General features: G+C 36.8%; 1 protein-coding gene across 20 annotated transcripts in view; it reads right to left on the reverse strand.

Moving 5' to 3' along the window:
* LOC149418217 (uncharacterized) overlaps positions 1-15,642 on the reverse strand; it is a 598,424-nt gene that overhangs the window by 72,586 nt on the left and 510,196 nt on the right. The window contains exon 5 of one of the 20 annotated variants that reach the window (XM_089639785.1): positions 1,256-1,500. The exons of 16 other annotated variants lie outside the window; for them this stretch is intronic. In XM_089639785.1, coding sequence (XP_089495911.1) covers positions 1,271-1,500 — 230 coding nt within the window. In that variant the 3' untranslated portion in view covers positions 1,256-1,270. Of the gene's footprint in view, positions 1-1,255; positions 1,501-3,621; positions 3,876-6,045; positions 6,300-14,767; positions 15,028-15,642 lie in introns of those variants that run through there. 3 more of the 20 variants (XM_089639782.1, XM_089639781.1, XM_089639771.1) reach the window with 3 other exon arrangements.

Below are 15,642 nucleotides of genomic sequence, written 5' to 3' on the forward strand. Positions count from 1 at the left end.
ATTAATATATAATCCTAAACAAACATTCATCATAGACGGGTAAGATAAACCATAAAGTTTAATTTAATTCATTGAAAATTAGGTGAGATGGTGTGATATATATTATGATTTATTTAACTTCCTTTTATAATAAACGATTCTCTTACCAACTGGCTAACGTACCACCAGAGTGGGTTCTGATGTAAGACCAATATTCAGAATAGAAACGTTGCTTGAAATGGCTTTCGCCGTGTTTGGTGACCATATCTGAATAGCCAGGTACTAACCCACCTTCCTCTTTCCAATCTTCATCCCCTCCCAACTACCTTCAGCCTCACAACATACCTGAATCGGGGATGCCATGGTCTTACTGACTCCAGACGGTTGGGAACAGTTGGGACATTTGCGCGGTTTCAAATTAAAAATAAGATTTAAAAAGTTTAGTTCCAATGCAACCTTACTCAAAAATGAGTCATGTAACTAAGGGATTTTATTTCGTTTATTTAAATGTTAACACTTCCCACGGTCCGGAGCTAGTGAAACTATCTCATCCCTAATAAAGAATAAATAAATTTAAATTAAAAAAAAACGAATATTCATTCTCTAACTTAAATACCGGTACTTTTTTTTACAAATGTCGATTTCATAGTAAGGCAGTTGTACTTTAACAGGCTCTCTGTAAAATTTTCAACAACATCGATACTGCCAAAAGATCACAATTGCGCAACACTGGATTGGATTCTTCTTTATTGTATCAGCCGGTGAATACCAGAGCATCCTTTGCGCAAAAGAGTTTTTCTTATAAAGCTCCACTGCTTAGTGAAAATATAAAACAATGGGTTCGTTATTTCTATTCAGCCATTTTTTGTATAATTTTTAAAACAAGAAGTAAAAAATGGGTTTACCTACTGATTTGAGTAAAAGAAACCACTTTTCTATAAGTTGTACCGTTCTTTGTTTATAGCACTTCAAAACTCGTCAGTCAGCTCCGCACCACCCTTTACTTCTGTGCTTAACTTCTAGATTTGATTATAAAGCGTGGTGTTTTCTCTGTTCATTTATCTAACACTGTTTACATCATATTTCTCACCATTCCTATGAGACCATATGAGCTGTTTGCAAAATCGAACATCGATCCTACGGGTAATTGCTGATTGTTCTTAAAACCGAAAAAATCAGCCTAAAGGGATAGTAAACATTTTATAAAAAACGGTTAAAAATTAATGCATGCGAAAATTGGGGAGCAAATCTAAATTATGGCGAATGTTTTACAAAAAACCGCCTTTGGACATCATTTATTAAGTTTGATTTTCTTGGCATAGTAGTTGTGGGGTTCGTGGGTGTGGGATCCGTGGGTTATGACCACATACCCATTCTTCACGTGGGCATAGGCTCGGCATTGGGCGCGTCGGTTGGAGCAGACCCATCTCTCTCCACCATACCTAATGGGACTGTGGAGACGGTAAGTGAAGCGATTGAGAAGAAGCAGTTTCTTTCCCATTTGGGAGGGAATGAACACAGCTGAAAACGAATTTAAAATTAGAATTTAAAACAAATTTTAAAAGCTGTAGGGCAGCCACACTCACTTTATGTGCAGCCCACCAAGCTTTTATGTATTTGTAAACATAGGATAATCAACATATATACATCTCAACATCCAAAATAACACAAAAAAATCATTTTCAGGAAATTGACAGTTCACATTTTATCAATTTGCACATGACGTGTACCTATTATTTAAAAAAAAACAATTGTGGAATTTCTCCTTGTGACTTTAACTCTAATAAAAAACAGGTAAAAACTAAAATAATTATATTTATAAGAAATTATGTAAAACGAAAAATCGTTCATGAGAAAAACATTTATTTTATGAAGCTCATTCTGGTGCTAATTGAAGATGTCATATTAAGATATTACATTACAAAAAAAACAAGACAGGATCTGACATTAATTAAAGGATAACAAATTATTATAAACAGTAATTAGTCGTCTGAAATATCAATACAAATTGAAAATATCTCACGAGTAAAAACAAATGCCGCCGACGGGAATTGAATTGAAGGTGCGGGTTCATTCGGGGATCATTCTGTATTGAGCTTCATTAATATAATGATAAACTAATTTTTATAAGACAATCGAATTGAAGGTGCGGGTTCCATTCCCGTCGGTGGCATTTTCTTTTTACTCGGGAGATATTTTCAATTTGTATGGATAAATTGCTTAAAATAATTTGTTACCCTTTGTGCTATGCATAAAAAACCTTGTCTTATAAACATTAGTTTATCATTATAAAAAAATAACATTAATTAAGATCAATGCAGAATTATATAAAACCTGTTAGGTAGTAGAAATGGCCCTGTTTGCTCTGCAAATATTATGGAAGAAGAAAGATTCTAGATGCACATTATTTTTTTTTAAGGATAAATATATGTTTTGAAAACGAGATTTTTATGCAAAGCAAAAAGGATAACAAATCATTAAAAACAAAAATTATTACCCTATTTAATAACAAATTATTTTTTCAATTCAGGCTAATAATATTTTATGTAGCATTTTTTGCAAAAACGACTTGATATTTCCAAATAATAACAGAAAATGATTTTACCATGTGAACTTGAGCAGATAATTAACCAAAAAATTCCTTGAGGAGTTTTAGTGGCCCCAATGTGGCGGGCGATAAGCCGATGCGAAAGAAACGCAGTCGCACAATCGTGGCGGCGCACTATGGACGAAATTAAGAAAAAAACCCGAATTAAGTGGTTGTCGAAATTCAAAAATTAAAAATAAAAACTTTTTATTTTAGTGTAGCACTTTTATGTGTTCAATTGAATAGATAAAAAACGTATGACGGCAGCTTGGCACCGTAGCGAAATGTGCCGTAAACTGGATGTTCGTTAAAGCATCATTCAATATTCAGTTGGTTCCTACGCGTGCGTATAGACGGTTGTGTATTAAATGACGTTTGGATAAATTTACAAAAAATGACGTTCCTCAAGATATTTTTTATTCAATTTACTAAATTATATGTAATTTTCATACAAGTGTGAGCTTTTAGATAACTTCTAATGAAACACTTATTTTGTTTTTTTTTATGGTTTAAACGCATATTTCAATAAGCGTTTAGAAACGAAACATCATTTGTTACCATTTAATAATATATTTATACATATTATTGAATGATGTCTCAATTTTTTAGCCATTTATAAGTTGTCCTTCCTTGAACATGTTTGTTTTAAATGTGAAGAATTATTTTAAGCATTGAGGGGCCGGGATGGTTGTGGTAGTCACAGAGCGATGATTTAAACTAAATAAAAATGAAGACGCATAACTACTTATTTCCTTTGTTTTTGTGTACATAGATTTAAATTAAAGTATGTAAATTTAAAATGAATATTACTTAAATTTATAAATATTTGTGTACTTTCAAATGTTCTATATTTCAATTCAATTCATTCTATTATTTTATTCAAGAGTAATGATTATAAATAAATATTTTAAAAATATATTTTTTTGCACTATCGCATGTTCGACAAACAATTAATTCGTCTTTTCTTCATTCCGTCCACTGTGCGGCGGGTATACCACAGGGTTTTAATGGAAAATATGAATAAATTTTACACGTGTATCAATAATGTACGCAATATTGTTTTATAAAGATCAAAGTTTTATATATCGTCCAGAAGAAGTAATGTGGTATTTAGGCGGAACATGCGAATGGTCTCTCTTCTTTGATGCTATGCCATTTAAATAAAGAAGGTGGGCCCTACACCCCCTCCCCGCGTGCGTGGAGCAATACCACCTCTGAATTGTAGTCCCCCTTATCACACCAGTCAGGATGTACGTATAATCGTCTAGCATCAGGAGTTGCTTGCCTTTCGTACTTAGCAAAAACTTCACTGAAACAGAATTCAAAAGTGAATGGATCGCAAAAAATGCGTAGGCCATCATAGACCAGGATACGTTCCATGTGCCTCGGAGTACTGGAGGCACCAACGTAAGTAAAAATCAAAAATTATAAGAAATTTTAAAAGTTCTGGGACAGTCACACTCACTTTGTGTGCGACCCATCAAGCTTTTATGTATTTATAAACATCTGATTCAATAAAAACACTCCGTTGATTTCAGTCAGTTTTATTTTACACTGAAAAAATCACACGATTATTTTAAATATCTACAATAAAAATGGCCCAATACAATAAAATTAGAAGGTCCCTGCTTGCTCTGCGGTTATAATGGAAGTAGAAATATTCTAGGAAGCACCAAGGATCTATTAAAAAAACTTGATATTTTCAAATAATAGTAGAAAAATATTTTAATCTGTGAGCTTGAGCAAATCTCTACCTTATCATTGACAAAAAAAGCCCTGATTTAGTAAAGTTCAAAACCTTAAAGCTTAAAGGCTTATGTACCAACATAGGGTAACTAATTTTAATAACATTAATAATACAGAAAAAAAGTGAAAATATAGTAACAATTATCATTTATTGATAACCATGAGAAGACAGGGTGTAGATGCATAAAACAAATTGAATAAGAAATAAACGCTGCACCCTTTCAGTTATTTTTAAAATTATGAAATATAGTTAACGCAACCATACACCCCATTTTTCGTCATGTTTTTCGGTAAGTACTCCATGCAATTTTCAGCACTCAAATCAATATTGATAACTGGGGTTTATATTAATATTTTTTTTTAAATGCTAGAATTTTATGCTTCTTCTTTCCGACATTGTACAACATAAAATAAAATAGAAACTAAAACAATATTATAAGACAAATCAGTAAAACTACATACCTGCGATACGGTAATTTGTAGGATTAAGCAAAAAAAATTGTAGAATTTTTGATACACACTCGTACGTCGATAGTTACATAAAATATTGAAAACTGTATAAAAAACATTCATTAATAATAAATATACGTAAAATATTGAAAACTGTATAAACAATAAGTGCTGCTACAGAATTAATCGTAATAAGTCAGTAAATATATCAACAGTTGGTGCCACCAAACTTATTGCACGTCCTTTTTGGTTGTGAATGTGTTGCAAAAAATCTAACAGTTTATCTTGTGTTCCTAATTTAAAAGTGGCGACGGTGGCAGGGCTGACTATGTAATACAACCAGGTCTGAAATAATCACCTTTTGGACAGATTAATTAGATGTAATTGATTCACCAAACTTACATAATCAATCGGTATTTTTGGCATAAAATGAACGTAATAAATAAAATTGTGCTGATCTTACGATAATCTAGAAAAGGGTACCATTAACACATGCTGAAGAAATGAAGAAATAAATAAATCAGAATAGTACAACAATGGCGGTGGTTAGCAGTTAATATAGCAGTGGCGGGACGCTCGATTAGCAGCCTAGCGGGCCGAGGTCAGCACTCATAGAAAGAAACCAACTTCAATACAAAATATATTTTAATGAAGAGGAACGACGATAAATTTAAAAAAAAATGAACGAATAACAAAAATACTGGCAAATTAAGAAGAGCTTAATCCCTTATAGATTTATGGTTAGCTAGTTTTGAAATTCAAAAATTGTGCCCCATAAAGGGTTACAACCAAACGTAAACAAATTGTGGAAGAAAATTACAATATTAGTAAATAATAAAGTTATTAAACTTTAGTAAAAATTGTAATATTGAAGATGCTATTAACAATTCTTAAACGAAAAATGTGAAACCAAAAAAATCAGGAAAAGATTCGTTCGGATCTAGGAATTGAACCCAGGACCTATGGCCTTGCCGGGGTTCAAAGGGCTAAATAGTTGTTTATCAGTTGAGTAAAATTTAAAACATGTGTATATTAGTGAGGGGGTTAGCGTGCAATATTGAACCCCATACGAAACATTTTTGTACTGGTATATAAATATGTCGTAAAAATTATACTTTTATTGTAATAAAACCAAGTTTGAAGGGGGAGTTTAAGCGGACTCAGTATTGCGGGCGACAAGTCGATGCGAAAGAAACACAGCCACCCGATTGTAGCGCCGGTACGTCTTTGGGTTTTAATGGAAAATATCAGTACATTCATACGTGTGTCAATAATGTACATAACAATGTTTTCTTAAATCAAAGTTTTATATACTGTCCCGAAGCAGTAATGTAGTATTTAGGCGAAACGTGCGAATGTTCCCTCTTCTTTGTTGCTATGCCATTGCAATAATGAAGGTGGGCCCTACACCCCCTCGACGCGTGGGTGGAGCAGTACCACCTCTGAATAGTAGTCCCCTTTATCACGCCAGTCAGGGTGTACGTATATTCATCTAGCATCAGGAGTTGCTTGCCGTTCTTACTTGGTATAAATTTCACTGAAACAGAAGAATTCAAAAGTGATTAGATGGCAAAAAAATAGGAAGGTCATCAAAGACCGGGACATGATAGACGCCTCAAAGAATTCAGTACTCCGAGGCGCATAGTACAGAGGCAGTGTAAGATTCTCGAATGATGGGAATCCTCATCCACGAGGAAGCACCTTGACCAGCAAATGATGGATCTCAGGAATGTACCCAGCTTAGTGAAAATATGACAGTAAAATCTATTTTTATGAGTCCAGAACCGATTGAGGCACCGGGAGTTGAACAAAAATTTACTCCAGGAATCGTGCAGTATGCAAGAAATTAATAAAATGCAATTCTACAGTACTAGTACAGGTGGATGCAACACCCCAATAAAATGGGTAGTGAGTCCTTTAACTTGCCCGTGAAGACGTAAGTTTAAGCTTTCCTATCAATGTCTTTTAAAAATTCACATTCCATTATTAGAAGGGCTTTACATCACCACAATCATAGAAGTAGTCAGGCAAATTTGTTATGCACAAGAACTTTCGGGCGTGACATCCAATCCAAGAATAGTGAAAAAGACTAGCCCAATTTTTGATCGTTGATTATTAGAAATAATATGGCATGGATAAATTATTAAAAGACGGTAATTTTTTTTATTAGGTACATGCCCTTTTATTCGTTTCTTAGATATAAACAAAACAATTAAAAAAATACAATAGCTTGTAGGACATGCCATTCAAACAACGACTAGAGGTTTTTTGAATACTAGGTTTATATCTTGAGCAAGTTCATTCCCTTGTTTCTCTCTCTGCAGTCGTTAGCGAATTCCCATCAAAATCGCTTTAGCCAGTATTTTAGGATTTAATTTAGTTTCAATAGACGTATCTACAGGTTTTGAGAACTTAAGCTATCTGCTCAATAAATTTGTCCCAAATCTACTAGCCTCTGCAACTCGACACGTTGTTCATAAAACATAGACTGTGTCCGGTGAATGACCCAATTTCAGGTAAATTGTCCATACCATAATTTTTTTGGCATCTACTCGTATATGGCTCCGTACCTCCCCGCCAAACTGGATCAATTGATGCCAGTAGCAGACTCTCGTAATTCATGTTTTTTCTTTCACAGCTTTTTTTTCAGATTTTAATGTAACGTCCCTCGGAAGTCAAGTAGTATTTGGGTGGGATATGATTGTGGCAATTCTTGCAGGAGACTACTCGATCGTTGTTGATAGTCACCGCACTGTTGCACTTCCTGTTATGGTGTGTGGAACAAACCCACCTTTCATTTCCGTTTCCAAACTTTTGACGGAAATAATACGTGTAAGACTCGAACATTAACAAGCGCTTACCAGTATTTGATTTTATATATATTGCAGTACCTGAAATACGGAAAACAGTTAATTTCGTTTCTCAAACAAATAACCAGAATAATTGCGTTTCAAAATCCAATGAGTCAAGTAGAAAACTGCACATGGCCCAAAATTCTTGTTTATAAATGTAAAATTTAAATAAATGTGATTTTTAAAAGCTTCACTGATTTCACGTTTTACGATGGAGCGATAGGCTGAAAAACTAGCATAGTCCAAGTTGTGACGAGTTTTTTTCCATTGCTTATGAAAAATATGTTTAATTTTAATATTTGAAATAATACTATTGGTGGTGTGGAGGTGTGGAAATGGGTATACACTTGTCGTATATTTCGTTAATTGAATTGTAAAAATTTGTACATAATGCATTTATGTCTATTGAACTTTGGCAGACCGGTTGCCATGAGCATTCAGAAAGAAATTCATATAATAAATGGAAATTTCCTTTGTTGAATCTCCAGGCGTTTATGGTTCTAGCTCCATGATAGGAGGGAACTTCTATTGGACTTGGGTTTAGACATGAACTTGAACCACCTGAGTGAGTTTTTTTGCTATTTGTTTTTGGGGTGTTATGCCGTGTTGCGCTAACTCCTTCTTTAGCCAACGTTTCGGACAGCATTGCAGTGTCCATCATCAGGGCAGATGTGTTATTTGAGGTTGTGTTAAAATGTGAGCTTAAGTATGAGGTTGTGATACCGTGTTGCCAGCTCCAACCCTCTGAGCTAACATTAACGTATCATTTTTTTTTTTTTTAAAGTGGTTTTTCTTCGTTTAGCTCTGGTGTAGCCGTCAATTACCGGATACCAAGAACTATTGAGCTTAGCTCCATCGTCTCTATTAATGTTTACGGGATTTTTATGAATTTCAATGGCTTCCGTAATCAGCCGTGCTCTATAAGTTTTGGGTCTCCCCAGGATTTTAGGAACAAATCCAAAGTAATGCCCGGTGTCAATCAAATGCTCGGCAATTGCCGATTTGTCAGGGTGGCCGAGTTTACAAGCTCTGAAGTGTTCTGAAATCCTTTTGGAGATAGTCCGTTCTGTCTGGCCTATATAGACTTTGTCACATCCAGAACAGCTGAGTTTATACACCCCATCTGTTTCCAGAGGAAACTTGGTCTTTGCAGACCTCAGTAAGTCCTGTATCTTTGTTGTTGTTCCGAAGACAGTCTTGATATTTTCCTTTCTCAATAGCCTGGCAATTCTGTCTGTCACATTGTGCACATAAGGCAGGAAGGCACAGCCTTTCGACTCTTGTTCAATTCTGTCTTCGTTTGGTGCAGATTTGGCTCTTATGATTTGCCTAGTCTGACTTGCTGGGTAACCGTTACGCTCCAGTGCATCGGTCAGCTTCGTAAGTTCCGCTCCGATTTTATGTTCTTCACATATTCTGGTCGCTCGGGTCACCAATGTATGGATAAGTCCTCTCTTCTGCGCTGGGTGGTGGTGCGAATCAGCGTGTAAGTACCGATTCGTATGGGTTGGTTTCCTATATACAGTATGCCCTAGGCTACCATCGTGTTTACGCATCACCTCCACATCTAGAAAAGGCAGGATTTTATCTTCGTTTTCCAGTTCCATTGTGAATTTAATTTTGCTGTGGAGAGAATTAAGATGGTCCAGGAATTCGTTTAGTTTCTCCGTTCCATGAGGCCAAATAGCGAAGACATCGTCGACGTAGCGCCACCATACTTTAGGGACAGCCAAAGCTGTGTCGAGTGCCACTTCTTCAAACTTCTCCATAAAAAAGTTGGCTAGTACTGGCGATAACGGACTGCCCATCGCAACTCCCTCCAATTGCTTAAATAGTTCACCCTGAAACGCAAAGTATCCCGTTTTGAGGCAGTGTTCAAAAAGTTTGCAAATGTCTTCCTCATATATCTCCCTGAGCATTGTCATGGAGTCTTCTAGAGGCACATTTGTAAAAAGAGACACGACGTCAAAGCTGACCAGAATATCTCCTTCCTCAGTCTTAACTTTCTTGAGCTTACTAATCAGATCTGTTGAATCCTTAATCCACGATTCGGTTTTTCCAGTTTGCATCTGCAGTAATCTCGAGAGGTATTGGGAAAGTTTGTATGTAGGAGCACCAATAGCGCTGACAATCGGTCTCATTGGGATTTCCTTTGTATGTATTTTTGGGAGACCGTAAAGGGCAGGAGTTCTAGAGGCTTTTACAAAAAGCTTAGACCAATCCTCTTTCCTGATGCTAGAAGCTTTCACTAGTTCCCTTGTCTTTATGTCAATCTTGTTGGTGGGGTTGTTTTTAATCTTCTTATAGGTGCCTGAATCGCACAAAAGGTCTTCCATCTTCTTTGTGTAGTCTGCCGTATTAATCACGACAGTGGCATTTCCTTTATCGGCTGGCAGAACCAAGATTTCCTCATTGGCGCGTAATTCTTTTAGGGCCGCAAACTCTCCTTTCGTGATATTGGGGCGGGGTATTTCAGCCCTTTTCAAAATATGGCAAGTCTCTTGCCGGATGTCCTCTGCTTGCACCTCTGACATTTTATGTACTTTCATCATTGTATGTAGTGCATTCTCTACACCACATACGATGGATTCCACAGGTATCTTTTTGGGGGCCACTGCAAAATTCATCCCCTTTGCCAGCACAGAAGTTGCGTCTGGGCTCAACGCAAGGTTCGAAATGTTGATGACAACTTTATTTTGATCGAGTTGTTTTTGGTCACCTTTTTTGTCTCGGTTGAGCCTTTCAAACTTTTGTTTCTGTCTCGCATCTGTTGACTGCTTAGATCTGACTGCTTGTTGGTAAGTCATGTTGTCAACTTTTCTCCAGTCTTCTTCGGTAAGGGTTGCACTTAGGTGCAGATGTAGAGCGAAAAGGTCCCGAGATACTCCATCCAGCTCGCCTCGCACATTGTGGATCCTCTCCCTTAATAGTGCAGCCTCCGCTCTTTGGAATACTCTATCTGCTTTCCGGGATGTGATGTGTCTTTTTATTTGGATGTGTACTGGTACAATCGATTCTTCTTTACACCTCTAGAGAAAAGCAAGGCTGCCCAGTAAATGGTTCCTTCTCTTTCTCAGATTCTCCAATCGTCGTACCAGTGTGTGAACTTCCTCCCCATAGAGGTTCGTCAAATATGATTTAAGATTTTCACGGCCAAAAGTATTTTTGCTATTTGTTTTTGGGGTGTTATGCCGTGTTGCGCTAACTCCTTCTTTAGCCAACGATGGGCAGTCCGTTATCGCCAGTACTAGCCAACTTTTTTATGGAGAAGTTTGAAGAAGTGGCACTCGACACAGCTTTGGCTGTCCCTAAAGTATGGTGGCGCTACGTCGACGATGTCTTCGCTATTTGGCCTCATGGAACGGAGAAACTAAACGAATTCCTGGACCATCTTAATTCTCTCCACAGCAAAATTAAATTCACAATGAAACTGGAAAACGAAGATAAAATCCTGCCTTTTCTAGATGTGGAGGTGATGCGTAAACACGATGGTAGCCTAGGGCATACTGTATATAGGAAACCAACCCATACGAATCGGTACTTACACGCTGATTCGCACCACCACCCAGCGCAGAAGAGAGGACTTATCCATACATTGGTGACCCGAGCGACCAGAATATGTGAAGAACATAAAATCGGAGCGGAACTTACGAAGCTGACCGATGCACTGGAGCGTAACGGTTACCCAGCAAGTCAGACTAGGCAAATCATAAGAGCCAAATCTGCACCAAACGAAGACAGAATTGAACAAGAGTCGAAAGGCTGTGCCTTCCTGCCTTATGTGCACAATGTGACAGACAGAATTGCCAGGCTATTGAGAAAGGAAAATATCAAGACTGTCTTCGGAACAACAACAAAGATACAGGACTTACTGAGTTCTGCAAAGACCAAGTTTCCTCTGGAAACAGATGGGGTGTATAAACTCAGCTGTTCTGGATGTGACAAAGTCTATATAGGCCAGACAGAACGGACTATCTCCAAAAGGATTTCAGAACACTTCAGAGCTTGTAAACTCGGCCACCCTGACAAATCGGCAATTGCCGAGCATTTGATTGACACCGGGCATTACTTTGGATTTGTTCCTGAAATCCTGGGGAGACCCAAAACTTATAGAGCACGGCTGATTACGGAAGCCATTGAAATTCATAAAAATCTCGTAAACATTAATAGAGACGATGGAGCTAAGCTCAATAGTTCTTGGTATCCGGTAATTGACGGCTACACCAGAGCTAAACGAAGAAAAACCACTTTAAATAAAAAAAAAATGATACGTTAATGTTAGCTCAGAGGGTTGGAGCTGGCAACACGGTATCACAACCTCATACTTAAGCTCACATTTTAACACAACCTCAAATAACACATCTGCCCTGATGATGGACACTGCAATGCTGTCCGAAACGTTGGCTAAAGAAGGAGTTAGCGCAACACGGCATAACACCCCAAAAACAAATAGCAAAAAAACTCACTCAGGTGGTTCAAGTTCATGTCTAAACCCAAGTCCAATAGAAGTTCCCTCCTATCATGGAGCTAGAACCATAAACGCCTGGAGATTCAACAAAGGAAATTTCCACTTATTATATGAATTTCTTTCTGAATGCTCATGGCAACCGGTCTGCCAAAGTTCAATAGACATAAATGCATTATGTACAAATTTTTACAATTCAATTAACGAAATATACGACAAGTGTATACCCATTTCCACACCTCCACACCACCAATAGTATTATTTCAAATATTAAAATTAAACATATTTTTCATAAGCAATGGAAAAAAACTCGTCACAACTTGGACTATGCTAGTTTTTCAGCCTATCGCTCCATCGTAAAACGTGAAATCAGTGAAGCTTTTAAAAATCACATTTATTTAAATTTTACATTTATAAACAAGAATTTTGGGCCATGTGCAGTTTTCTACTTGACTCATTGGATTTTGAAACGCAATTATTCTGGTTATTTGTTTGAGAAACGAAATTAACTGTTTTCCGTATTTCAGGTACTGCAATATATATAAAATCAAATACTGGTAAGCGCTTGTTAATGTTCGAGTCTTACACGTATTATTTCCGTCAAAAGTTTGGAAATAGAAAAGTTTTGTCATTGAGAAGATTATAATTACTTTCTTTTTTTTCTAACATGTTGTAGTATAACGAAGTTGAAGAACGCGGTGACACATATATCACACATACAAAAACAGTTGAAGATTTCAAGGATAGCTTCATCCACAGGGATTCAGTGTCGGGGAGGTCCATTGAAGAAATCCTCTCAGCATGGGTTACAGAATCAGCACGAACAGCCAGGACGACACCTCCCGCGCGTGTGAGGCGGTCACGACGAAAGACAACATAATTTTCTGGAAATAGCTCTGAATTATGCACACTTGGTTTCAGCAACGATTCAGTGATTGCTATTAAATCTAAGCTATCTCGAGCAAATGGGTTGTTTTTAAATACTGCCAATTTCGTATTTAGCCCTCGAACATTTTGATAATAGATAGAGAGGTTAGAATTACTTCTCACTCTTAGAGTGTTTCGTTTCATCATTGGTTGCAACATTTCTCCGAAAAAACCACTCATTGAATGCAACATGATTTGGCCATATGTTCGGGTCCATATAAAACGAAAGCTTCGATTCCGGGACTCCGATCCGGAAAGAGGCGTAGTCAGCTTTGGCTGTCAACTTGACAACATCGTAAACAATTTCTTTGTTTATGTTGAGAAGAAATTTTACAATATCCTCAACCGTAGTGTTGACATCGAATTGCCAGGCATGAATATACTTGCGCCTTTCAACGGCTATGAGGCCTTTATGCTCAGTCGCGGTACCATGAAGTACTGGTCGTCTTTTTTTCCTATGCGTAACTCGGCGCCAATTGGGGTTAGCCGAAGTGGAGGTACAGGCTTCTGTTTCAGATTCGGATTCTGCTGTATCGGTTTCTGCAGTCTTCGATGTTACAGTATCGGTAGGTTGGGCAACGGGAGTTGACATCTTCTTCGGTTTAGATGGGCCGGACAGCGGCATCTTCCCCTTGTCGATGGTCCCAGAAACTTGAGTTGTTTCGCCTTCCTTTACTCTAGCTATGGCGAGTGTAGACATTCGACCTTTGTTTACGGTAACTTTCGGATCTGTGCTAGCGGCCGGGTGAGCGGGCGGCGGTGGGGGCGGGAGCGGAGGGGGCAGTGACATCGGTCCAGCGGCGGGCGGTGAGCGATGTATCTACCTCGCCTTTACGTTCATTTGATGTAGGTACACTTTTATCACCTATAATTTTAGAATTCAAAGTCACTTCGATGCTTTTTATACGAGTTATTAGTTCTTGTATGGTTTTATTTTGGTCAAGTATAATATTCCTTAGTTCAAGAAACACAGGATCACTCAATTTTAAGATAACTTAAAAGAAATCGTACTAAAATCGTTATTTTACTATCGCGTAAATAGTAACACACCCGTGGCGTTCGGTGAAACGAAGGACAAGCCCGTAATGACGTAAGATTAAGCTTTCCTATCTATCCATATCTATTAAAAATTCACATTCCATTATTAAAAGGGCTTCACATCACCACAATCATAGAAGTAGTCAGGCAAATTTGTTATGCACAAGAACTTCTGGGCGTGACATCCAATCCAAGAATAGTGAAAAGGATTGGCCCAATTTTTATCGTTGATTTCTTAGAAATAATATGGTATGTATGAAGAAAGTATTAAAAGATTTTGTTATTTGGTACATGTCGTTTTATTCGTTTCTTAGATATAAATAAAACAATGAAAAAAATACAATAGCTTGTAGAACATTCCATTCAAATAACGACTAGAGGTTTTTTGAATACTAGGTTTATATCTTGAGCAATTTGTATTCCCTTGTTCCCATCTAAATCGCTTTAGCCAGTATTTTAGGACTGAATTTAGTTTCAATAGACGTATCTACGGGTTTTGTGAACTTAAGCTATCTGCTCAACAAATTTGTCCCAAATCTACAAGCATCTGCAACTCAATCGACGCGTTGTTCATACATCATAATCGACTGTATCCGTTGAACGATTCAATTTCAGGTAAATTGTCCATACCACAATTTGTATGGCATTTATATGGCTCCGTACCTCCACGACAAAATGGATCAATAGATTCCAGTAGCAGACTCTCGTAATTCATGTTTTTCTTTAACAGATTTTTTTTCAGATTTTAATGTAACGTCCCTCGGAAGTCAAGTAGTATTTGGGTGGGATATGATTGTGGCAATTCTTGCAGGAGACTACTCGATCGTTGTTGATGGTCACCGCACTGTTGCACTTCCTGTGATGGTGTGTGGAACAAACCCACCTTTCATTTCCGTTTCCAAACTTTTGACGGAAATAATACGTGTAAGACTCGAACATTAACAAGCGCTTACCAGTATGTGATTTTATATATATTGCAATACCTGAAATACGGAAAACAGTTAATTTCGTTTCTCAAACAAATAACCAGAATAATTGCGTTTCAAAATCCAATGAGTCAAGTAGAAAACTGCACATGGCCCAAAATTCTTGTTTATAAACATAAGGTGAAATTTAGACTTCGATTTGAAAAGCACTTAAACTAAAAACTAAGTAAATGGGAAATGAAATACGTAGATTGTTTTAAAAAGAAAAAGGAAAAATAATTTATTCAACATTTAAAGACAAAATTATAACGAAAAATAATAAAACATATATACGTAATACACAACACCATTCCAATACACACATCAGGGTGTACATTGTACAACCATAGCATACCAAAGATACCATAATTACTTTGTTTTCATTTTCCTTATTATGGCCTTGATTATTTTATTTCTTGTATTTTATTTTATTTCAACTCTATTTTATTTATTTTCAATTTATTATTTCAATTCATATTATCCGTTTATTAAATTTGTAAAATAGGGGCCTTAGTTCAGGTGAAGCACCCATTAAGGCAAATGTTATCAAATAATATTTGAAAATATATAAAGTACTGTACATAATAAATAAAAACAAAAAATATATTTAAAAAAAGGTTCAATGTCAAATAT

This window comes from Hesperophylax consimilis, chromosome 14 (genome assembly GCF_061612785.1).
Source record: "Hesperophylax consimilis isolate HC1 chromosome 14, BYU_Hcon_1.0, whole genome shotgun sequence".
Classification (NCBI taxonomy): Eukaryota; Metazoa; Arthropoda; class Insecta; order Trichoptera; family Limnephilidae; genus Hesperophylax; species Hesperophylax consimilis.